At 30.9% G+C, this 27116-nt stretch overlaps 1 protein-coding gene and 2 long non-coding RNA genes across 6 annotated transcripts; 1 reads left to right on the top strand and 2 right to left on the bottom strand.

Moving 5' to 3' along the window:
• Positions 1-812: 812 nt before the first annotated feature.
• On the top strand, positions 813-5077 carry LOC146948725 (uncharacterized). Its single transcript, XR_015026957.1, has 6 exons — positions 813-1247; positions 1360-1479; positions 1690-1812; positions 2518-2599; positions 3664-3824; positions 4576-5077. It is a non-coding gene; the product is annotated as an uncharacterized LOC146948725 (long non-coding RNA).
• Positions 3544-4839, bottom strand: LOC146948726 (uncharacterized). The gene is made up of 5 exons (XR_015026956.1): positions 4705-4839; positions 4537-4600; positions 4355-4412; positions 4151-4262; positions 3544-3800 (listed from the first exon to the last, which is right to left on the bottom strand). It is a non-coding gene; the product is annotated as an uncharacterized LOC146948726 (long non-coding RNA).
• A 1273-nt stretch (positions 5078-6350) lies between the features above and the next one.
• Positions 6351-14010, bottom strand: LOC146948724 (uncharacterized). 4 transcript variants are annotated; one of them, XM_085744920.1, is made up of 14 exons: positions 13679-13817; positions 12980-13038; positions 12660-12848; positions 12396-12465; positions 11544-11740; positions 10601-10676; positions 10414-10497; positions 10246-10325; positions 9534-9660; positions 9258-9317; positions 9089-9139; positions 8779-8937; positions 8476-8608; positions 6351-6804 (listed from the first exon to the last, which is right to left on the bottom strand). In XM_085744920.1, exons 3-14 carry the CDS (start codon positions 12818-12820, stop codon positions 6641-6643), a joined length of 1362 nt encoding a protein of 453 aa, XP_085601046.1. In that variant the 5' UTR covers positions 12821-12848; positions 12980-13038; positions 13679-13817; the 3' UTR covers positions 6351-6640. The 4 variants fall into 4 exon arrangements, with proteins under 4 accessions (XP_085601046.1, XP_085601044.1, XP_085601045.1 ...); XM_085744918.1 differs by lacking the exons at positions 12980-13038; positions 13679-13817 and adding an exon at positions 13940-14010; XM_085744919.1 differs by lacking the exon at positions 12980-13038 and having other exon boundaries at positions 13555-13817.
• Positions 14011-27116: the final 13106 nt, after the last annotated feature.

The raw sequence follows: 27116 nt of genomic DNA, 5'->3' as shown, positions 1-27116 counted from the left end.
TACAAAACTCATAGAAGAACAATATCAGCTGAGCAGAAATGGTGTAAGTTTCATTGGACAATATTAAGACATTCTACAAAAAGTAAGACCCGTGCCGATGCACGGGACGACTATTACGTGTGATGATCGCTTATTACTTAACTATCATCGTACAAATGAAAACAAAAAATCAAAGTTTTTACGTAGTATCGAAACAAATATGGTTATTAACACGTACAAACGAAATCTTCATTACATTGTTGACCACAACTATATCTATAATGTTTATTTTCAAATTCAATTATTTTTATTATTTTGAATTTGAAAATATTTTGGAGATATACTTGGGGATGAAATGACTTTGAAATTTAAATGATATGATTTAAGTTTTTTTTTATTTTAATTTAAATAAGTGATTTTCACGTAGATATAAATTTTTTTTGTGATCCGTTGCTTGAGTGCGAAACCGTGTTGTTCGTTGTCTTGTAAAATATTATTTTTTTAATTTCTCATCTTGTTGTGGTGTTCATTTGAATTTTATTTGAAGATCAACTATTCAATCAATGATTTGAGCCGAAGACATGGGCAGTCTATCAATTTAAATATATGAATATTGTTTTGTTTTTGTTAAGATTTAGGTTTGAATGTATCTATTTTAAATTAAATTAAATTGAATTCAATAAAAATTTAATTTTACACCTATTTTTATTCACACTACTATTTTAGGCATAAATCCCTCCAGTAAACGGGAATTGGGCCAAGCCCAATTAAGAAAACAAAAACAATTTGTCCCTCATCTCCCATTTTCATTCTAACAGTCTCATTCTGAAACCCTAACACAAGTGGTTCCTCCTCTCCCTCATCGGCCGCCGTCAGCCATTCCTCAACAGCAACCGTTGATCTCGAACTTGTTTACCCCGAACAACATATTTGTCTTATCCTAAATCTGATCTACCTTTCTAACATAACAGAATCACAAAAAGATTAGACCCAAAAATGGGTCATTTTTTTCCAGAGTTTGCAAGCAACTGCCGCGTATTTTCATCGATCGAGTCTTGATTCTCTACTTCTGCTCTACAAATTCCATGCAACAATCGAACCAAAATGGGTATCCAACATTTAGGGTACAATTATTGGAATTGATGGAGCGATGGTACTGACTTTTGTTAAAGGTATTGAAATCAAGATGGGCTCATTTCAATACCATTTTGGGTTCTGTGTGTGCCTTGTTTAGTAGCATCTCGTTTGCCTTGTGGCTTATTATTCAGGTCAGTTTTTTTATTTGGTTGATTAATTATACCAATACCAACTAATTAACATTTTAATTAAATTTTTATATCAACTATTCATTCTGGTTAATTTGTTTAACTTTGTGAACAGATAAAGTTGAGCGAAAGATACCCAACTCATTACTCCGTTGTGTTTGCTCTTTGCTTTGGGAGGGATTTTAGTTAGTGGAAGCTCGGTTGGAACTTAAGGCTTCTGACCGTTGCTTATGTGGTATGCTTAAATATATTGCACTTCTCATGCTTAACATTATAATATTCTCACACTTTTATTTTATACATTTTATACTTCAATAATAAAGATAAGAAAATGAAAATATATTTTAAATCTTTTTTTTGTTAATAATTATATAAAGAAAATGTACTGAAAATAATGTTTAAATATTACCATTGATTATTAGTCCGTGTGAATTGAATGGTGCAGGGTATAGTGGTTGGTTTCAGGAGTAATGGGTTTTTTAATTTCATGGTGTGTACACATTAGAGGTCCATTGTTTGCCTCTGTTTCTACCACGTTATTACTTGTCATTAAGCTACACATTGGAAGGTATATATGTTTTCAATTTTCTTTTTCCAATTTACTGATAATTCTTATAATTTTATGGAATACGTTTTTGTTTAATTGTTTGAGATTAATCTATATAGTCAGTACCCACTATAGTTAGTGTTGAGCAAAATTGTGACCAACTCATTTGTATAGTGTTTCTTGGTTCAATCCGTTTAAGTCAACATTTTTTTTTAGATATCCATGGTCTTTTACCTTTCTTAGCTTTTTAAAAGTAACCATTTTTCATTTCAAGATTTTTAGGCTTAAAAACAATACACATCTCTCCTTTTTTATCTAAGTTGTACATGATTTAAGTCGAAATCGTTTTATCCATTGAGTGTTTTGGACATGGCAAAGGGCATGAAAGGCTTTAACTTATGGACATGGCAAGGCTTTAAATACCACTTGTAAGAATAAATTGTTAAAATTCTATAGGCTTTATCTGGGGAAGGTAAGGGAATTGAAGTACTATGAATACTTTTGTTTTTTATGGGGAAGGCTCTACCTTCCTGACCTACATGGAAACATTTTGTTTTTCTTCTCACATTTTAAGGCTTTTGTCTGTTATAGCCGTATGTTTCTTGCTGCCACATCTGACATACAATCTGGCCCTTTTTTCAAACTGTATTTGATCCCTTAGCTAAAAAAATTTACAAAATTTGTCCAATAGTATTTCTAAATTGTCTTATGTTAAACTTTTGGCAGGTTTGCAAGTAACAATTACAAATGAAGACAAATAGTAACATAAGGTTATCAATCTTTGTGGAAGTACAAATAGTAACATAAGGTAAGGGAATTGAAGTACTATGAATACTTTTAAATCTTGTTAATGCATCGTTTTTCAGTACCATACTTGCTAGTGAAACTCATGACATACTAATGTGATTAACCATTATGATGTACTTGCAAGTCAATACTTCTTTTGCCATGCCTTTTAATTGACTCTCTTAGTCACATTGCAAACATGATTTAAGTTGTACATCATTTAAGTATACGTCGTTTTATCGGAGTTTTTTGGACTTCAAGAAAAATGTAAAGACAAAATTGGAACATGTGAGTATAGTTGATGCTTCAAATGAAGAAAAGTACACTTTTGAGCTTTGTTAGTGTTGCAAAGCCAGAGGTATCAAATTTTCTCTTTATAACACTACTTCCAAATTTGGTTGTTGTTTCCTTTGACCTATGACTCAAATTCTGATTTGCTTCAAATGAAGAAAAGTACACTTTTGAGCTTTGTTAGTGTTGCAAAGTTAGAGGTATCAAATTTTCTCTTTATAACACTACTTCCAAATTTGGTTGTTGTTTCCTTTGACCTATGACTCAAATTCTGATTTACTTGTTCAAACTTCTCATGAAACCACATACATATTTAATTTAAATTTAAATTATCTAATTGACTTATATTTTGAATTTGTTTTTCGTTTAATACAATTGTAACCAACATAGTCACTTGTTATGCTCAAAAGTTTTCAAACCCTAGTTATGGAGAATACTTTCTAGTGAAACACATGACTTAGAAACATGATAAACCCTTATAATGAACTTGCAAGCCAATTTTTCTTTTGCCATGCCTTATAATAAACTCTCTTAGTAAAAGTGCGAACCATGAATTTCATTGTATGCCTCTTGGACTCCTCATATTTTCCTTTCATATAATGATCGAATGAACAGAAATACAAATAATAATATAGGAATAAATTACAGGAACAAAAATTAGTAAGATGACACATGTTTGCTTGTTGAAGAATTAATTTTATTAGACACATGTTAAGTAACATTGGTAAAATTATAATTTCTGGAGACATCTTATGGATGACTGATGCATCTTTCTTAATCTACCCAAATCTGCAGATCATGTTCTTGTTAACATGCCTGCTTGGCAGCTATCCAAACGCTTTTGAGGAATAGTTTGATGAAGGATCTTCACAAATATGCAGATCTGATGAAGGAATTGTCTGATGAGGACTTGTTTACATGCTTGTTTGTTGCTGTCCATAATACACATTATCACTGTAAGTAAAAAAAAATGAAAACAATTGTGTAGAACTTGTAATCTCTTGTTTATTATTAAAAAAACTGATGGCCTTCCATTTTTGAGTTCTTTCTCATTCATAATTCACTTTATTATTCAACTGTAAGTTGTTACGAAATTGAAGAAAGTTTATGATTTTTAGCTTGCAATTGGTTTTTGATTGTTTTGTGAATAACATGAAATCATTTTTTTTACTTAATAATATATGCAAACAGACACACACACAAACACATATTTAGCCATATAACTATGTTTTGTACTAAGAATGTTATGAATGAAGAGAGACTCTGCATTTAAGGGTTATACCTTAAACTTGTCTTTTTGGAGATTATCTACAGGAAAAAATTAGATGTAGCTATCAACGTAGAAAAGATGGTAGACTCTTAGGTGAGGTTTGGTTATGTGGGGGGGAGGAAACCTGGAGAAAAAAGACAGACAGAAATGAGAAAACTATCACCAAGAGAGTTAACAGTAACTATCCAAAAAAAAAGGAGTGAAGAGTAGTTATACCTTAAACTTGTCTATTTGTAGAATATCTATCATTTGCTTTCATATGAAGGGCTTCCAGCTGAAACAATGAAGAGGATAACAGAAATTTTATGAGCACCATGAGTTTTGTGAACTAAAATTCAATTTTTCTTCTCCACACTAACTTTGTTAAATATTCTAATCATAGAGTTCTTTTGACTTGCCTTCATGTTGCTTGCTGCTGGCGTGGTTCCTCCTTCAAGAATGCCTTGAGCTGGCTGTGGAAACCTATGGATGGGAGACAAAGAAGAGGCAAAAAGTTGCATAATGAAGAATGACATTGAGATGTTCATGTACTTGTATTGTAAAGAAGAATAAAAAAAAATGCATACCAATGAGATAAGTTGTTGTATCACATATAACCTGCATCATCAAAATGTATGAGAGAGAGAAAGGCAAGGCAAGAGGCATAAATTAGACCAACATGAGTGAATGTAATGGCAAGGCAAGGCTTTAAATACTACTTGAGGGAAGAGAAAGAGCCTTGGGGAGAAAGGGTCTTGGAGTAGCACTACAAAACAAAATTACTTTCACCAGAAATATAGCACACAGTACTACAGCAGTAGCACACAGTACTACAGCGGTAGCACACAGAACTATTCATGTATATACAAACAAAACTGTCATAGTGTACTGTCATATACAAACAAAACTGGGCATATACAAACAAAATAAGTGAAATATAATATTGGTATAGGACAAAAATTAAAGGACTATTAGAAAAAGTAAGCTATTTCATTGGACAAAATTATGCACATTTCAGTCTGACAAAATGTAACTACAACAGTCTTGGCAGCAAGCATTTCAGACAAAACAGGCTTGGGCAGCAAGCAAGCAACCTGGAACGAATTCGCTATTCTCTTTTGTAAGAGTTATTGATTGTATCACTCAAATGTGTTCTTAATGTGAAAGCTTCTTCTAATACAATACCTTCATATTTAAGAATTTTATTCCTCTTCCTAGCATATATAATCTTATCTCTTTTCTTTTTTTTATGCATTTATGTTATGGTTTTATCTTACCCCATCTATATGACAATACATATGAATCGAAGATTTACATCAAAATAAGTTTAGATAAGTTGTACAAAGAAAAAAAGTTAGAGATGTGTTTTTCCTAGAGCTTTCCTTACAAGTTCTGGAAGTGCCAATTTTCCTATAGAGCTTTCAATTTGTTTATCTAATTGGATTAATATTTTGTTTTCATTTCAAGATGCGTTAGCTTAATAGTTATTGGGATGATTTGTTGACGAGAATACAAAGCCACAAATGTTAGAGATATATTCTTTTAAAAATAATTAGAGGAAGTTGAAAGTATTATTAACTAAGAAATTTTGATTAATAGTTTCAACTACCACTAAGGACCTAAATGGCCATTTGAGCTACCATCTACTCATAGCCTAGAGAAAGTTTAACAATGCATGAATGCGAAAACGACGTTAGTTTTCCCACAAACACACGATTAAATACAGTAGGTAGTTTGTTATTTTTTGACATCACTGTAAGTAGTTTCAGCAAAACCCACATTAAAAAAAAAAAAATTAAGCAAAACGGTAAACAATGTCAAAATAGACGAGGCTCTGTCTAGGGTGCGCAAGCCTATTAGATCTTGCTCTGTGAGACTATTTTCGTAGTCCTTGCTGGTCGGAGTGTGGAGAGGAAGGTTGATGCTATCGTGCCAGAGATGGACCGTGGACGGGAGAGAACAATGAGGGGAAGATCAAGAGTGAAAGAGCTGGAGAGAAGAAATATCCAGTGTTGTAGTCCCTACATATAAAATGTCCCTGCCCATTTACCATCTAGGCTGATAGCAGAGACTCTGCTCAACAGAATAATTTCTAGAAACTTCAACTTGTACACCAACAAACACTTATAAATACGTGGGAAGAAATTTCTCTTCTTTTTTCTTTTGTATCTGATTAGTGACTCAGAACTTTAATGAAGAATTAAATAGATACATAATTCAGTATCGTTGTATCTTTCTTTTGATTTTTGATATTAATATATCTTTATTTCTAGGTGATGCTATCTATTTGATTTAAATCAAATAAATCAAATATACAGTTACTTTATATACATTTGCCTACGTGTTAGTAATAATCAACGACAATTGAATAATTAACTATACACATATTGGCAATAAAACGTGGAATACTATTACTTTTAGGATTGAATTTTGGATGGATCAAAACAGCTGAAAATTTTCCAGTGTGACCCACACAATCTATATGTTGGAGAAGACTAATAACTATCTTCATCATCTACAGAACTATACCAATAGTGGTGCTGTCAGAGAGTTGGAAGGATGGTGGAAATCCATTGTGCAAGCTACTACCACTCCAAGTAATGCACACACTGCAGGAACAAGACCCAAGCCCAATCTTGTAATTGATGGGGGGAACTGATTAATAGCTTGGAGCTGTGGAGAGATATCTGCATCCATAATTTGAATTGTATGAGATAATTAAAAAATGTGATCATTAACAATGTAACTATAACCGTAGTGGTATTGCCGGTACGTCAAAGATTAGGAAAACAATACATAGAATTTTATATCATAATATAGAAAAGGGAAGCTGACAAAGGTGAAAACCTGAGAAGTTAAAACATGTGTATGTAGGAAAACGTTGGAACTTCTCAAACGCCCAATCGAAATATTATGTTACTTTTAAACTATCTTTTGTTTCTGGATTTATTGAAGAAAAAAATGTAGCAGTGTTTATTCTACCTGTAGTTGTGTCTGAGGAGTGTCCAAGAAGTGTAAGAGGTGTATAAAATGGAATAACAAAAAAAGAAAATTAGACACTTATTTGAGGTGTCTGACACATGTCGTCCAGGTGTTGGTATCTAATACATGGACATGTCTAAACACAGGAGTGACGATGCTTCATATGGAGCTTCACTGAAAAAGCTGCTACTAAAAAATGTAATGCATGGGATTTCGTGTAGCGCCTAATGGCCGCCACCCAACACCGCTGTAGCGACCTCTAAAACCGCTATCAACTACACAGATATACACATTGCACTGTCCATAAGCTCATTGGATCTTATTTAGGTTTAGAACTAATCCCAAAATCAAATTCTCATGTGATTATAAGGTCTTTTCTCTAGACCTTGTCATGACTTCTACCCCATACATGTGTCACACCACCAAAAATTAAAGATTGAAACCCAATCGACTGTAAGCAAAAGGATTGAAACAAAAGTGTGTTGAACATTTTGGTGTACTTCTGTTATGATGAGAGTTCGGACAACAAAAAGTATCAAATTATTCCATATTTCTTTTAGTCACAGACTAATTCATGAAAGCCTTTCTGAACATAGCTTATAGATTCATGAAATGAGATCTGGCTCCTCTAAAGTGAATAAACAGTAAATTGATCTCGACTATTAACAGTTTACTATGCGAAAACATTTTCTATTTTCATTTTCAAAAAATTTTGTTATTTTTACTTGCTAACAAAGAGGTACTAAACATTGAAGTGCACAATTGTGTGCATTTTTGGGAAACAATGAAAATGTCAAAAAGTTCTTTTCATTATTTCAAAAAATGGATCCTCCTTAACTAGCATTTCATCTTCTCTCGATCACAATAGTTCATTTCAAGAATCTCACATCTTATTAACAAATTAAAATGAATACATTTCTGAAAATGAAAATAGAAAATGTTTTCATCATGTATACGGGGAGGGTTGATATTTCAACACATTGTGAATTGTTATGCATATGAATGTAATATCAACCACTGAATGCTTCATAATGGTCGACATTACTTTACATCCAAAGTAAGTTTCTCACTTAGAGGAACTATAGATCCAAATTCAAAATAGGACATTAGAACATCATTTTGATCCGTATAACAGAAATAGTCAAAACAAAGTATCCACGGTCAAAATAAAAAAAAAATATGCCCAAAACACGAGTGAACTTCTAGGTGAGAATAAAAAAAGTAAGGGCAGAGAAAACTCTTAAACCAGAAATATTCATTCCTGCTAAGATAGAAGCAGGTTTTCCCTCAAACTTAATTACCAGTGCCTATTGTGTGCTTGAAAACTCTAAGCAATTCAGCATTAGCATCAAAGAAATAGAATTTAAGAAACTTACTTTGATAAGACTGAAGAATATATAAAGCAATCCCGCATGACATTTTGTCCAGAAAGCTCAACGATCCAACAACAAAAGCACATCCATTAAGATTCTCTCCAATAAGAAAATTTTGCATGCTTATTCCAGTTACCTGTTATAAAAATCAATAACAATAAAAAAAAGTGTACTTTAAAACTTAAAAGACAAATTCAGTATCAAGTTTGAGCATTGGATGCATCCTCTTATAGAGAAATTGTCTTCAAAACAACCCGAAAAATAGAAGATATTTTTCTTACAAATCAAGTAAAAATCATATCATACCATCATGAGGGCATTTGCTATCCCAATAAATACCGAAACTATGTACATAGCATAATTCATGTGGTCAGTTAAAAGCATGATAACTGCGCCACAAAAAATCCAAAGAATGGATCCAGCAGAGAAGTAAGCCTTGAGAAGTTTGCCAGTCCATGCTATCTCCTACAAAGATTAAACAAAATTAAAAGTAGAGATTAACAAAATGAAAATGCAATGAAGAAAAGTAATATATATATATATATATATATATATATATATATATATATATATATATATATATATATATATATATATATATAGCAGAGAAGTGAACCTGTAATGCAATCGATACAATGAAACTGCTGATGTATATGATAGCAGGAACCTATCCAGTCATCATCAAATAGTTTTATCAGCATCATCATAGTCAAATAGTCAAACTTCAGAATGTATAATGATAAAAAAGTAAAATGAATTTAAAATGGACAAAATTTGTTGCATACCAAAGCTTTGGCTGATTCAGCCATTTGTAGGTCATTAATCACATAGAAAGCAAGGTACGCCTGAAAAATATTCAATTTTGGTATCAGGTGTCTAAATACCATAAAATATATAATCGTTATCTTGGGTAATTGGTTAGAAATTCAATGCATTCATGAAGTTTCAGTTTCCTTTTATTAATGTTCCCAAAGGTGTCTTCCACAAACAGTATATCCAACTTGTGAAACGTATTAAAAGATATTGATCGCATATAAGAAAGAAACGAAAAATATGCTAACCTGTGAAACGTTGACAATTAATCTTGTCAGGACATAAATAAGAGCAACCTGATAATATAAAACTCTCTTGAACCAGTAAGCCCATGAAATCCTCCCACGAGCCTTTCCGTGTACGTCCATCTGCAATCTAATAATAAAACAAAAAAATTCAGTTTCCACAGCAATGACTAAAACTTGCTGAAGCAACCCATCTTATATGATAGCTTTAATGGAGGTGCAGACCTTGTTTGGATAAACATCTTAATTAAGTGCTTATGTATAAGTTATATATATAACAAAAAATAAATAAAAAAACAAACTGTTATCATATGAACTATAAGCTGTTGTCATAGGCTATCATGGAAAGCTTATGGAAATACGCTAAAAAATACTTTTTTTAATGGCAAATGTTAGTGGTTAATTGTTAGATTAATTTTTTCTCCTTCGTTCGGGTCTGAACCCAAGACCTCTAACTCCTTATCCCTTATAGCTCAAACCAATTGAGCTACCTAACACCCCCCTAAGCTAAAAACAACTAATGGACATGTCATAAGCTGTTTCCATAAACTCTCCCAAACAATTGCACATGTAATTATGTCAATAGATAAACTCAAATAAGCCAATCAAAACAGAACCATAATGGACTTCGTGGACAATGATTATTACAGCTCTATTTGAAATAACATAAAGCATTAGTTCTTGGAAAAATTTAACAGTAAGCCTACAAGCACACCTGGGCTCTTTAGTTGCAAGAAGAAATATGCCGACAAAGCAACATCCTATAAAAATTGAAACATATGCAATCCAGCGGTACTGCTCATTTGAAAGAAAGAAAAAAGTTAGTATGCTCGACTACGTCTCATCATTTGATAGATCCAAACAATTACCACAAGATACATACCTGATTCTCAACATTAGCATATGTTTTTCCATTGACGACACTGAATACTATCAAAGCAATTGCATATAAACTCAGGTTTGCAACCTTTAAAAATATAAATTATATGCATTAGTAAATTAGTAATTTATTATATGAATGTGCTATCTTTTCTTTTTCTGTGAAGAAGTTTAACTAGAAAGAAGCTCACCATGGTAAAAGCATTGCGACAGCTAGCTAATGCAACTCTGCTTGTTGAGTTCAGCGTGATGCAGCTCACCATGGACCTTCATGAAATAATTCAAATAAGACACTGACGAACATGATTTTAAATTCAAGGGCAAAGAAACTATGCTTTTCATTGTAAGACTTTAGTTACTGAAGCAATATTTACCACCAACAGTTAGAGATGAACAACCAAATCGGGCTACCCTAAGGGTATCATCTTTTTATTTGAATGACGGTTCTTAAATTCAAAGGTATCATCTTTTTATTTGAATGGCAGTTCTTATTAAAACAATTTCTTTAGCTCATCCCAAAAATTTGAGACAAAAATCACTTACGAAACAGGTTCGTTTGGGACTATTTAGTTTGAGAAAATATTTTCCGTTTTCCGTTTTCAGTTCCCTTGTTTTACTTTGTTTCGTGTTACCAAATATTTGCAAGCGAATCAGTGAAAACAATGTTTTCAATTATATTCTGTTTGGTTTGAGAAAACCTTTTATTATTGTTTTCATTTTTAATTGAAAAATGGTCTGTTATTTTCACTCTTTCATTTACAAATCAATGAAAACAGAAGCCCAGTGACAACCGACAACAAAAGAGCAATTTTCTAATTAAAAATGAAAACAGAAAATTTTCTAAAGTCAACGAACCCACAACATAAGACAGTACCATCCAAACCACTTTTTTTTTAAACCAAGCTATATGCACAAAGTATCCATCTGGTTTAGCACTAATCTACGTGAGAGAAAGCGTTGGGCGCACAAGGTGATCCTCCCCTCCCAACTTGGTATTCTTCACAAGCAAGTGTCAGGGACGGAACCCTTCACAACCACTTGCTTGCCAACCAACCACTTTTAATTTGAGATTTCAAACTGAAAGTATAAATTTTAACTTATAAGAGAAAAGATGATTTCGATAAAGTTAATTACATGTGCGAGACCTGAGTAGCAGCCCATCCCACGTTGAAAATTGCTGCAAACACGCTGTAACTTACGGTTTCAAAAGTACTTGAATCTGAAGTAAAAATTGTGCATGGTAGACAACCACCAAAAACAGAAGAAAATGAAATAGCCACCAATAAAGATCCGGCCCCATGCCATATCTTGAAACGTCCAAATCTGTCTATCTATCAAGCAAGATAACGGGATTAAGCATTTCTATCAAAATAAGGTCTGAAAACACAAAATAAGATAAGGGGAAAAAGAAGCACCAAAAGTAGACAAGGCAACAAAATTTTAAGTTTCATAAAATCATAAGAAACAAATACTAGATTACCATGATATCACAGGAATGACTTTGTCCTCATGTTATGTTTAAACTAAATGTGAAAACTCGCGAAAATTAAAATAAGGGTATTTCAATGATAAGATTTAGGAATTTAAGTGAGCACAGTTATTTTATGGGATAGTTAATTTTATGCAATAGTTATTGTTTTGTAAGATTACATCGGGTACTTGGCAAACTCGGCAAACTCAGCTTAATTTCTAAAGGTATTAGGTATGATTATACAATATCTTTTATTTTGGAGTTTAACCTGAGTTTACCTAATGATTTCTAACTAAATAGTATCATCTTACCTAATTAATGCATTAAGGTTTTATAAGATGATACCATCTAGTTATAAATCATCAGGTAAACTCAGCTTAATCTCCAAATTAAAAGATATGTTACCAATGATATAAAAGATGACAAGATTAGTTAAAGATTAATGTTCTTAGTGACAGAAACATATAAGTATTCCCCTGGTCTGAAAAGAAAAGAAAAATGAATTGCTTAAATACCAGTTCACCAACAAATACTGTGGCAAATGCATCGGCTACTTGACCTGAAAGCATCACAATAGCTGCATTCCTGCGAAATGGGGAAAATGAAGAAATAAATGTAAAACTATATGCTGAAGCCACAAATAGCAAGAAACTTTTTCTCAAAACTTCAATTTCAATATGCAGTTACATTGGTCAACAAGCTATTGCACAAAAGTTAACAACACTAGTTGACAACAAGAGCAAAAAATTAGATAGAAACAAATTGATCATAAAATGCACCTTGGTGAGAAACCGATATCTGTCAAGAACAATAGTAGATAGGTGAACCAACAAGCAGAAGTTATGTCATTGAGCATGTGCCCCATGCCATAATAAAATATAGGCCATCTTCCAAGGGCTTTGGTGAATGTGTCATCTTCTTCGATGACAGTACCCATCATTCCCCCTTAGATGAAAGCAAAATCAAACCTACAAGGTATCAATTGAAGAGTGAGTTATCTTTTCTCCTTTCTTTGTGCATTTTTTCTAGTAGGACACACAATTAACATGAATAGAAGTATAAATAAAGAGAAGTTTGGAAGCAGGCGAAGGGTACTAACACCAACATTAGAGCCAAATTGTATCAATTAACTTTGTAGTTGAACTAAAATTCTTGATGCTATATTGGTCAAACAAATAGAATCACATAGGATTTGAGTCAAATCATACAGCTTTAACGTGCGCAGTAATTTAGCCTAAATTCATTTGATCAATATAATGTCAACATACATAATAAGAGAAGTATCACAAATCACAGCAGTGTTAGAAACAAAATCATATCACATATTTCTAAATTGAGGGCTGTAACAGAAATTGCTAGGTTTAAGGCCTCTGCAATTGCATAATGACTGAAAATTGGGGGCATGCAATATCAATAATTGCTATGCAACATCAAAGATCACAACAAAATAGCAAGTGCAATCACAATTTAGAACCTTGCACTCAACAACCTCTGCTGAGAAGCAAATAATTTCCCTAAAAAAAGGACACAAAAATGGTGGCACTGCCAAACGCATTACAGAACAAATTAAAAACACTAAAAGGAACCAATAACAGCACCGTGATTCCAGCATAAAAAACTGAACTTGTAATCTTTACAAACAAAACAGTAGTAAAAAAAACATAAAAATCCAACCTTTTTCAATACCCAGAATCACAATCACCATCAAACACTCAAAATTCAACACATGCAAAGAAGAAAAGAAAGAAAAAAACTCCAAAAAAGGAAATTTAGTGAGAAGGGTTTTTTGATGACGTACAACAAGACAGGAATTGAAAGCGTGAAAGGTACTCAAAGCTAGAATCTCATCAAAGACATAATTCAAAGTTGAAATTGCAACGCATCAAAGAGGGTCCAGCCACAAAAAGAAAGGAACACAAAATAAGACTTTTGAAAATGGACACAATATTCAAAAACAAGATATAAATAAATAAAAATATACATACATACATTTTTTTAGGGGAAAAATATATATATAAATTATATATCCAATCTAAAATCACCCATATCCTATCCTTACCGTTTGTGTATAGATAGATTCAAGAGTTTGTCTTCTTCACATGATCACAAATTTGATAGGCTATTGCAAGCGGTTGTGTTCAGTTGAAGACTGTATTTATATATTTGTGTGGACTGCGACCAATTTGGTGGGATTTCTAAATTTGTGGGATGACAATAATGTCCCATTATATTTTAGTCAAAAATGTCCCACTTGATTTCTTGATTCATTCATCTATATTATATAAATTTACGACCTTTTCTATGGAAGCCTCATAGAAAACGTGACATGTGGCATCATGAAATCATGAAAACAATGCATTTGATAGTTGTGATTGTAACGTGACATGTGGCATCATGAAAACAATGCATTTGATAATTGTGACTGTGATTAAATCAGTAAGGCCTTAAAAGGAATATTTCTCTAATGTAATCCTTTACATAATTGTGATTAATAATTTTTTAAATTTATTTGCTATTTTGATGATTTGGTCAATGGTATGCATTAAAGTTACTTATTTCCTTTGATTGCATCTTTTTTATCATGTCACTATTAACTTTATTTTACTATAAATATAGCATCCGATTGTTAACATTTTTCACAAATATTGATGTTTTGGTTCTGACAATTTTTCTTTTTATTGCTCACTAATTTTGTCTTTTTTTATATAAAGAAATTCTGTGTATTTTTTTGTATTTTTTTATTAACCTTTTTGTCAATGGTATTTTTTTATTAACCTTTTTGTATTTTTTTTATAATATTGATGTATTGATGTTTTTGTTTATTTTTTGTATTTTACGTTAATAGTTGGTTGTAACTATATACTAACATATTTTTTATTTGATTTTGGCAAGGGTTTTGCACGCATTGCATATGGCATAACGACAACAGTTCAATTTTTATTCAAGTTTCATCTTCTATTTCAATTTATTTAATTTTTTTTATATAATCTTTCATATGTTGGTAGTTTAATTTACATAGGTTTGTAAAACTAATATTGTTGTCTTATCAACAAAATCATGAGTACTAGATTGTGGGTCTCCCTTTGTTGTTTTCACTTTCGTTTTAATATTTAGATAGATGCTAACTTATTATGTTTCAGCCAATAAATTTAGACATTTGATTTTGTTATCTTTAGGTGTTTTCCTCTACAAATTTTATGATAGATCAGAAGAACGTATTATTGAATCAAGAATGTCAAGATGAACATCATATCTCAATATTATTATGGCCTATTTTTGTGTTCTATCACATACTCATTAACAAATTATAATTCAAGAAAGTCAACATGAACTTAGATTTGGACTAATATTGTAATTAAGCCTAAATAAATTAAATTAGTATTAATATGTAATTGATCATGTTTCCATATTTAAAATAAATATTAAGACGTAAATTAATTTCCAAAAAAACTAATAATTTTATACATTATTTTTTTGCTAATTTGTGGGATTGATTTTTCTTTGATTAAAAAAATAAAGGAGAGAACTAAATGTGAATCTATCTTATTGGTGTTTTTTAACAATGAATATTTTAAAAAATGAAGTTTATAGACCATCTTAATAAATTTCGCTGAATTGTTCAATCTTTATTTTAGAAAAAAAATCGGAATTGGAGCTATTTAATTGGAATTTAAATATGATTTTAATTAAGCAAGTTTCTTCACACCATTCAATCACAATAAAGTCCAAAAACTTTTTTTAGTAAACAAATAATTCATGGATTTTAATTGCACATTGAAAACAATTTAAGCAAGTTTTTGGCTGATTGGAAACATGATTAAAGATATTTAATAGTGCAAAGCAAGGAATATAATACTTTTTGTTTTATTAAGCAAGTTTCCCGTGTTTTGCCAATACACCCTTCAATCACAATAAATTCCAAAAAAATAAAAAATATCGGTCGAAGAAGAAAGATACGCATCAAAAGGAAATAATATGCTTTTAACCATAAAAAATTCCCTCAAAAAGAAAAAAAAAACCTTAAACCATGGGCTGATTGAAAAAAGTTAATTATGCTCCTTAACAAAAAATTAATATTTTAAGACCTTTCCTGTAAAATCGTAAAAACTATTAAACATATTAAATGTCATAAAATTCATAGTCTTATTTAGTTTTCTTTCAAATGCAAATCATTTAAAAAAATATATTATATTTTGCTTAATAGCTAAGATATGAGCTCAAATCTCTATCTCTATTATAAACATTTCCCTTATTTTATTTTGATAGTACACGTGGCAAGCTTATGTTGATATGTGCATTTAATGTTTTATTTCATATACACACCAAAATGTAATATGCTAAAATTCTAAGGAGTATTTAATGCATTTAATCACGTATTAATTTGTCTTTATGACTAAGACATTTCTAAGCCTAGAATAGTATTTCCATAGTTAGAATAAAAAAAAACTCTTCATATAAGTGTTCCATGTTGTGTGTATGCATTCATGATGAAAAATTTAATAATCAACTTTAAACATTTTAAATTATATGCACATTTACATGAATTAAAATGCAATTAAATGAAGAAAAAAAAGTTTATTAACATTATATAATTTTTGCATTAGTTTTTGGTTTTTTTTTATGTTAGTTTTAGGGTTAATTGCATACTATTAAAAAAACTATGTCTCAGTTTTATCATGAAAACAAATTTAATATTCGTTGATCACATCTTAAATGTCATATTACAACTTTCATTTTTCATCAAAAAGAAATTATACCTCTTATTTGATTTGATACCAATTAAAGATGATTTATTGCATATGTTTTTTTGGCAGCAAATTTTGGGTCTACATTACTTCTCTGTTCTCACCATGCTTTCATTTTTATTTTATTTTTATATAAATATTACTTCAACTATCACCATTACTCACACCATTTCGACATTCGATTATAGAATTCAAAATTATTTCAAAATAATCATGTTTGTTCATTTATTTATTTTTTTTATCCATTTTTTTTATAAAAATTATTTGTATTATTTTCTTCATAGTGCCTATAAATAGTTTATCATCCTTATTCACTAAATATCACATATTTGTTTTTGGTTCTTGACTACTCTGAGTTTGCAATTTATTTAAATCCATTATTTTATTTTGTAATCCTCTTTCTATCTCTATATTTTTATAGTCTTTTTGCCTTCTATATTTTTATAGTCTTTTTGCCTAATTTTTTGTTCAATTTTTCTTCTTTAGCAACAATTGTTATTTATGGGTTGCTCTTCAACCAATTGTTCTTTGGTCTTGAATGAACTTTATTGATTTGTTCTATTTTTCAGTTATCTGGATTCAACTTATGATGAAGCACAAGGCTGCAATAATTGAAGTTTAACTACATGGATTTGTAGAGTTCCTCTCGACAAAAGAAAGGATTTGTAGAGTTGAATATTTTACAAAACTAATAAAAGTTGTAATTTTGTTTTTACATAGAGTTGTATATTTTAATCAAGCTTTATATTTTTTGAGTTGTATATATTAAAAATTTGATTAAAGTGTCGAATGTTATATGAATTTTAAGTAGTTTTATTTGCATTGAGATTGTAAAAATGCTAGCAGTAATATTGATATTGTTGCAAGTGTCTAACTAATCACACTAATGACGAGTTATGAGTGTTCGAATATAAACCGATTCAAAATAAAACCACAAATTGGAACTAAAAACAGAAAACCACACAAAATCTAATGTCATTGCATATGTTTAAATGTCCTTTGTGAAAACCTCTCGGATTAGATCATATTTTGATTTGATTATTCAATATTTTTTACCTCAAATTGATCGAAACCGCATGTTGAACCCGGTTATGACGAACCAGGACGAGCCACTTTTTTTTCTTCTTCTTATATAAATATGTATGTTGTATAGATTTGACTAAGTTTGATTTTCACTTTTTAATTGAAATGAAATTTGGGTATATAAAAGTAGACTTTTCAACAAAAAAAATTATCTTCTTTTTTCTCATGATTATTTTTCCTTTTCTAATTTACACCTACACATTGTATCTATTTAATAATACTTAGTAAGGTAAAATCCTTGACCTTCCATTGCTTCCCAAGTTTTTTCTTACATTGCATCTACTTAAAATTTTTTTTTTGAAAGACTCAAATTAAAATATATTAAACACTTTATTCTCCAATCAATGTACAAGATATGCATTAATTCCAACATTTATCCTTTTCTATAGTCAATCACCTTTAAATCAGCATAAAAAATCATCTTTTTTTTCAAAAATAAAACACATAAATTATTTTAATTAAAGGTAAATAAGTTGTAGAAACTTTGAAATGCATCAATCAAGGCAATCACAAAAAAAGAAATTCATTGAGTATTTTAAATCACTGGAGAATAACTTATGCATTTGATCTGTATATTATAGTGTTATCTTCAGTTATTCAATGAACCTAAAAAATGATTTTTTTTCTTCTTCTTATGATAGTAATTGAAGGGAGTATATTTCACACTAGCGCACACACCCTTAGCCAAGAAGAAATGCATCAAATTTTAGAAATTACCAACGCTAAATTATAGCGGTCTTTAACTTCGTAGGGAATTAATCCTTGATAAAAATCATGGGATTGACTTTCTATTGTGTTTGATAGATCAATTCATTGCTATTCTACTCATGTATCTTTCATGATTTTTTAAAGTTGCAATTTTTGGGTTGTCTTGATCCAATATATAGCACCTATACTCACACAGTAAGATGTCGAAACATGACCTAATTTCATTGTTATTCTTTTTAGCGAAACCTGCAAAAAAGTATGCCAACCAAAATTATTATAAGAGAATCGATCAAAGTATGGACTACATCTTGATAAAAAATTTGGGACAAATAACTTCTATGATGTTATGTGGTTTACTAATTTGACATATGAATGCAAAGTAAATGCCTTTTATGTATGCACGTCTTTTAATACCATAATAATGCACATAAATGTCTTTTAACACAAAACTTCTTAATGATCATTGGACCATAATGATTCTTGGGTATGATATTTAATGTCGTTATTAAAAAAACAAAAGTCATAGTGAATTTCTTTTTGGTGAATCTTTTTTATGGTGATTGAATGTTAATTTTGTATAAGGTAGGAAAAATCTTAGAGATAAAAGAGCAATCACTAAGATATTTACATTTACCTAGCTCCAAAGATATTCGAAACCTGTAACCTTTAAATCTAAAGTATGTCTTTACACTGCTAGAATAAACCCTGTTTAATGGTCGGGATAGGATAGATACATGATAGGATATGAAACTGGATAGAGACTTATATGGACATGATAAACATTAATCATATCATGTGTTTGATGCGCACATGATAACAAACATGATATCATTATAATTAAATGAAAAAATTAATCTCACAATTAATTGAATATTGTAAAAATTTATAATAACAAATATATATATATATATATATATAATTATTTTAAAAACGACACCATTTTAAAAATGGTAGAATATCATTATAATAGATAAAGAATGATCTTCTAATTCTATCAGAAATTCAGGATAGTTTCTAATCCAACATATACCTAGGATAAAAATTACAAAGTAAACAGGATAGGATAGGAAAATGATTTATTTTATCATATCTCTTTGGTGCATCAAACATGATATTTAAGCAGGATATGATTAATATATTATATCATGTCTCCCTATCTTGACCATCAAACATTAGAAAATCTCGAGAACTAGAAAGTGGATTTTTCTTTCAAATTAATCATGATAAATGACATATTCCTTATACCCGAATCATCTCTCTTCTTGATTTTTTTTTTATTAAAAACACTTATTGGTTTAATTGTTCTTGCTGATGGGTTTGTTGAAGAAATTTAAAATTTTGGATAATTAATTTACCTAAAAATTAGACTCAGATAAAAAATGCCATATAATTTAAAAATACCAAATAAGCATGTAATTTGTTATTCATCATAACACATCAACATAGAAAAACATAAATTTAATATAAAATAAATTAAACAAATGACATGAATAAAACTAAGAAAATAATTCAAAATAATGTTAAGATTTTCGAGAAAACCTACAATGGTTGTATCATTATATTAGGCTAAGAGCAACCACAAAAACGAGAACAGCCACACAAGTGAGATTGACACACTTAAGACGATAGCAAATTTCCCTTAAGTGCTAGCCATTTGCATCTATGGTATATAGATACATATCCAAATAATATTAGACAGAGGCACAACATACTAAAAATGATGGGTTGGTAGTGGTTTCCTGCAAAGAGAGAAAGGAAATTAGAAGAAAGAAAAAGATAAAGAAGGAATTTGAAGTTGATATAAATGATAAGGAAAAAAAAAGGTGTGTTGTTTGTCTATGAAAGTAAAGATAATAAAGTGAATGACCGGTAATTTCATGGTTTGAGTTTTTTGTGTAATTGTTTTACCAAAAAATCAGACTTAATTAAAAAACAATGGAAATTGTTGTTTGTCCCGAAATAATATCTCACGAGAAAATCACAAGTGGCTAATTACTTATTATATTAAATTACATCCATTGCCCTCCCATGTATTCCGCTCAGCAGCATTTTTTATTGGCCAATTGCTTTTCGGGAACCGTTCGGGATAACATCCTTCTGGATGAATAGCACTACTCAAAAACAATATTTTTAAAATGTCTCATAAGAATGTATTTTGTCAACTTAGAATAACACATCAGAATTTCAATCAAAGACCAAATATGTAGAAATTTGAAATGATATAGGTTAAATAAAAAACATCATCCTTCAAAAAAAAAATCATGAAAGCGAATAAAATCCAAAAGCTAAATTTTAAGATAATTTTTTTTAAAAAAATGACATCCAAATACTCACAAAATAGTTCATCATAATGTTGATACTTCAGGGAGGAGCCTATACTGGATTGAATCATCAAATTAGTATAAGAGCAGCTACACAAGTAAGGTTGATGTCACATCTTCGCTTACAATGTCAAATAAACATGTATTTTGTTAACTCCACATAACACATCTATATTTTGCTATTGTCATATCTCATCAAAGACCATTAGTAAAGGAAATTGAAATAATATAGGTTGGATTAAAAAAATAGAATCGAAGCAAATGACATCAAAAACTAAAATTTAAGATAAAAGAATTAAGCAAACGACATAAAAAAAAAGTCTATCACAATGTTGGGACTTCCGGATGGGCCTAAACAGGGCAGGATAACCACAAAAGTAAGGTTGACACCACATCCAAATTCTCAAGGTATTAAATATATGGAGTCTTCTCGCTTATATGTTTATCATTTTATGCTCTTCCATCTAATGTGCAACTTTAACTCACATTTGACATATTAATATCTATCCCTTAAGTTTGAGACTCTCTGCATCTATGATATGGTAACATAGCTAAATAAGACTAGGGAAGGTGTAACATGGTAAAAAAGGTGGGTTGGTGGTGATTTAATGAAGGGGGATTTTTTTGTTCCTTTCATGAAAATAGAGAAATGAAGAGAGAAAATAAAATAGAAAAACAAAGAAGACATAAAAGGAATTTGAAATGAAAGAAATAATAAGAAAAAAAGGGGTTTGTGCGTTGTCTGTTAGAATATAGAGAATAAATTAGTTGCTGGTAATTTACGTGTTTGTTTAAGGAGTTGTAGATTTTTGGGTAAATTTTTTGCAAAAAAATTAAAATAAAAAAAGTCACATTATTGTAAAAACTCTAATAAGCGCGTATTTTTTCAACTCAACAGAACAATACATTCCAGTTTTCCATTGCCAAATCTCACCAAAGACCAAAAGTAAAGGATTTTAAAATAATAAAAGTCGAATAAAAAATATAGCCTGAAAGCGAATGGCTTCCAATAAATAAATTTGAGGTGAAAAAAATCAAGCAAATGTCATCCAAAAACTAACAAAAATGTTTATCATAATGTTGGGATAATATTGAGATTCCTGGTTAGCCTACACTGAGATGGATATTCATATTAGTTCAATATCAATCATACAAGTGAGATTGACATCGCATGTTAACACAAAACCTTAAGGCATTAGGTACATGGAGCATCTCATTTATATGTTGTTGAAAATTTACTCTTCCATCCAATGTAGAATGTCAAGTCACACTTGACACATTAACGTCTCTTAATCAAGTGTGCAACCATCGGTGCCTGTAATTATGTGACATAGTCAAATAAGGTCAAACAGAGACACATGTTCAATAAAGTGGGCTGGAAGTGGTTTCATGATGGAGTTGAAGATTTCTTGAAGGAGTTGAAGATTTTTGGGTAATTAATTAACCTTAATTAAAAAAATGTCACATCATTTTAAAATGTTTAATAAGCATGTATTTAATCAAATCAGCATACGTCATATGATTTTTTTCATTGTCAAATCATTCCAGAGACCAGACATGAATGAGTTTGAAATGATAGAGGTTGAATAAAAAATAGCATGAAAGCAAATGACATCTAAATACTAATTTTTTTTGATATAAATGACATCCAAACCCTAGCAAAGTAGTTCAACTTAATATTAGAACGATAGATGAAGCCTACATTAGGTTGGATCATCGTATTAGGCTAAGAGCAATCACACAAGTGATATTGAGACCACATATTCACTGAAAATGTATAATAAGCATGTATTTTATTACCTCATCATAATACATCTACAATTTTTTTTTTTTATATTGTGATCCCACGAAAGACCAAAATAAAAGAATTTAAAATAATAAAAGTTAGACCAAGATATTGCATGAAGGTGAATGACATCTAAAAACTTATATTTAATATAACAAAATTAAGCAAATGGCATCCCAAAACTAAAAAAATTCATTATAATGTTTGGGTTTCAGAGGGATCCTACAATGGACTGGATCATCACATTTGAACAAGAGAAACCCCACAAGTAAGATGGACACCACATCTCTATCTCAAACCTGAAGACATTGGGTATATTGGCCATCTCACATATATGTTGCTCAATATATACTCTTGCATCAAAAGTAGAAGTTTAACTCACACATGACGCATTAACATCTCTCTCAACATCTACTCTTACATAAAATGTGAAATTTTAACTCACATTTGACACATTATAATCTCTCAATTAAGTGTCAGACTCTCCGTGCCCGTGATCGACCACCAAGAACCACTCACACTTCCCCAAAATGTTGAACCGGGATATCATGCAACTGTTGTGCATTATGAGCGAGCCAACACCAATGTGGATCCACACTTGGGATGGCAAAAATACCCATGCCCACGGGTACCTGTGGGTAAAATCCGTCACGGGCACGGGGCGGGTAGCTAAACGGGTATCCACGGGTATAATAAACGGGTATTTGACTACCCATTATTATATGAATACGGGCACGGATTTGATTGTACCCATACCCGATAATAAATTAAGTAAATTATTAAAATATCCTTATATATCTTATCTTATCACTTAAAGTTGTTACCTTATAAAGGAAATTTTACCGTCCACCTACGATTATTCATTAATAACCTATTTTTATTTTTGATTTTTTTTAATTCATCTTATTAAGTTCACCGTTTCTACATCATTCACATCAAAAAACATATCATATGGATTATGTAACAATAATGAATTTTCTATGGATTATGTATGATTTATGAAATTTTGAATAGATTATGTATGCATGTTTAAAACTTGAAGTTTTTTGGTAATTAAAAAAAAGTTATTATTTGTATAAAAAAATAAAAAAATTCAAAAACCCATGGGTACCCGTGAATAGCTATGGATACCTCAATACACGCGGGTACCCGCATAGTGGGTACCCACGAGGTACGGGGCGGACACGGGTATCATATTTATCCAACGGGGCGGAGACGGATATCATACCATCCGTACCCATGGGTCCCACACGTTATAAAAACAGAAACCACATAATTGAAAATGAAACCACATCTTCATCCAAAACGCTTAAGTATGATGTTTTTTAGTTATTTGTTGTTCAACCTGCACTCTTTTATCCAACGTTCGACTTTAACTGACATTTGTTCCATCTAAATATTATCACCATTAAGTATGATGAAATTCTAGCCCGTGCTTGGCACGGGTGTCCATACTAGTTCCATCAATTGACGTGCTCCCGTGATCTACTTGTCAAAGCATTCCATCAATTTTAGTTTTCTTTTCCATATTTGTATGAAGGATTGAGAAATGATATTTGTATTTCATTACAAGTTTTTAAACAAATCTTTCACTTAATAATGCATGTCACTGCCAACTTAGTTATGTTCACGGAAATTCTTCGTTTTTTATTTCTATATTGATTTTAACCGATTAAAAGAAATTGTCACAAAATGATTATATAAATATCATTATTCATATTTGTTTGTCCTGTGCAATATTTTTACAAAAACAAAATTTTAGTTGATTTTTTTTTCTTAGGGGTATATCTTTTAGGATATTGGTTACAATAGATAAGGAGAAATTTTGGGTCCATTCTCTATTCAGCTCGATCTCAATCGGCGGGAATCGAACCTGAGACCTTGAGGAGGAGCACACTACAAGGACCCAAGCCAACATCGGCAAGCCACCTCAAGTGGGTTGTAGAAATTTATCGTTAAAGGTGAAGCGAACCAGATTCGCCTCACCCAATCACACCCATAAAAGCATGCTTAGGATCTTCCACTTGGTGCTGGAAGGTGAGAAAAACACAAGAAGGAGGTTGAGTTGTGCTAGATTTTTCTGAAAATCTTTTTCTAAGTTATAAAACAAAACATAGCAGGAAAAGAAAAACAGAGAAGAGAAACACAAACAATTATCTTGGTTCACCCCACAATCCGAGGTTAGTCTAGTCTCCTTGCACTTCCAAGAGATTTTTCACTATAATCACACAATATTACAATTACTTAGACACACGAGTCTAAGATTTCCTTGCCTCACCTTAGGGTCTGTTTGGTTCGAGAGTTTTGGAGGGGAGAGGAATGGAAGGAATATTTTTAGTTTGAAGTGTTTGGTTCAATTTTTAGAAAGGGAGGGGAGAGGAGCTAATTTTATTGCACTACCAAAATTATCCTTAGATTAATTTAAAATCTCAATATTATCCTTACAACAACATTTATTATTATTAGGTTATATTATCATTGAAACAACTATTATTATTATTATTATTATTATTATTATTATTATTATTATTATTATTATTATTATTATTGGGTTATAGGTTATATTATCTTGTAACAACTTTTCTTTGTAACAACTTTTATTACTAGTTGTAACAACCCTATTACTAATCCATTATTCCATCGTTTACAACGTGTTGTTGTCGATTACATCGTTATTGTTTCGTTACTTTATTATCCTTATTTAATTAAGTTAAAGGGTAAAAGAGTAAAATAATTTTAAAATTCATCCCCTCCCCTTACGAATCAAACACATTTATAATTAAAATATCTCTCATCCTCTCCCCTCCGTTAAAATCCCTCCCTTCCCCTCCTAATTCTCTAACCAAACGGACCCTTAAGGCATGATGCATATTCTGAACTTAGCTTTGACTCTAGTTGACCTTCTTCATATCATAACCGTAGTCAACAAAGCTTCTTCTTGAGTACAAAATATGTTCCATTGTGTTCAGCTCTTGGTGTATCGGAATCAACAGGTTGACTTCAGAGTCAGAATTTAATTCTACGGTCCTTCACACTTGAATTTAGAAGAAGAAGAAGAGCAACAGGAGGAGGAGGAGGAGGATAAGGTGTTGTTTTAGAACAAAAGAAGATACAGGGATGAAAACCAAAAACATGCCAAATTACAAGGATGATTTACATATTTAAGCCTTTTTTGTATTTCTGTTGTGTCTTTAGAAGTTTTAGACAACTTAGAGCTGAAAAAATCATGAAAATTAATGGTTTTATTATGTAAGAATCATGTCACGTTTTTTGAGCATCATGACACAATTTTTAACTCAATATGGAGTATTTCATGGCGTCTATAAGATCCTGGCGTGGTTTTAAGCATCATGACACGATTTTAGGAACGCCAAAAGAGGAATTTGAATTTAATGAAGGTACCATGACACTATTTTAGGTATCATGACACAGTTTTTACCGTTACAAAACCTAGTCTATAGAAGAAAAACTTCTTTTCAGAGAAAGTGTTCAAGTTTTCTGGATCTAGAAGGCACATTATGAAGCAAAATGCTCATAATCTCGTGGTGGCTCGCCATCTAAATAATAGTTGATCCTATTTCATGCAATAGTTCCTTCTTTTAATCTATTTATTCATGCTTCAGCCATGAATAGCTAAGTTTCCATTGATTAGGTCTTAGATGAACTTGTATCAAACTGATGGAACCATGTGATTGTATAAATGTTATTCAATATCGTGAAATTCTTGCTTTTATTCATAATTTCTCATGCTTAATTCTTTTTGTATATCAAATATAAATTGAGTTTAAATCTCAACTGACTACTAGCCCTATTGATCGAGAAATTCTGTTCAATTTAACAAATCAATTTAGAGATAAATGATTGTTAGGCTGTGACAGATGAATTAACATTCCAGTAAAATATTTGACGGCTACAAACTCATATAAGAGATTAAGGGATTCTAAACTTAAAAGAGGGATTCGAGTAAAGAGATTGATCAGAGTTGCTTTGTTAATTTGTCATAAAAGTAGAACAACAATTATAGAGGTTAGCTGCAATTTAGCCAATAGTAAAAGACAAGGGATATAAAAGACCTAGTCATATTTCCTAAAAACCCATACCAAATTTTATCATTATTTTGCTCTTAGTTTATGTTTTTAAAACAAGATCAATTGCCTTGTGCAAACACAAATGAGTTGCAAATGCTAGGGTGACATATATGACAGAAAAAACACATAATCCTTCTTCCTTTTGGTTGATAGGAATTCCATGAACTTTGTACAAAGCAACATATGTTTCCATTCTTCCACTGTTAAACATTTGGAATTTGAGCTCTCCCACCATAGAGAAGAATATGTATCCTTTTGCAAATGAATCATCTTTTTTATCCCCATTGGTTGAGTCTCAATTTTTCAGGTGGATATCGACACGCCTTACTCGTGGATTTTCATCCACCATAATAGCATGACTCATAGTCTCCATCTCAACCAACTTCTCAGACTCATACGCTTTCTCAACAAATTCACCACACTAAATTTCAAATGCATAAATTGGGGTTTTCAGGCCCATCTCCGCATAACTCATATTTGATCCTTTTTCACCCAAAATCACTCA

The sequence above is a fragment of the Medicago sativa genome, chromosome 2 (genome assembly GCF_051527215.1).
Source record: "Medicago sativa cultivar Bolivia chromosome 2, Bolivia_mono, whole genome shotgun sequence".
Classification (NCBI taxonomy): Eukaryota; Viridiplantae; Streptophyta; class Magnoliopsida; order Fabales; family Fabaceae; genus Medicago; species Medicago sativa.
This window is presented reverse-complemented; position numbering and strand designations above follow the sequence as displayed.

Coding starts and splice junctions, on each gene's coding strand:
- LOC146948724 (XM_085744918.1), bottom strand. CDS start 12,820: ATGATGGGTACTGTCATCGAAGAAGATGACACATTCACCAAAGCCCTT. Junction 10,677..11,543: donor GCTACTCAGGTCTCGCACAT/GTAATTAACTTT, acceptor TATTTCATGAAG/GTCCATGGTGAGCTGCATCA. Junction 8,609..8,778: donor TAGCAAATGCCCTCATGATG/GTATGATATGAT, acceptor TTTTTATAACAG/GTAACTGGAATAAGCATGCA.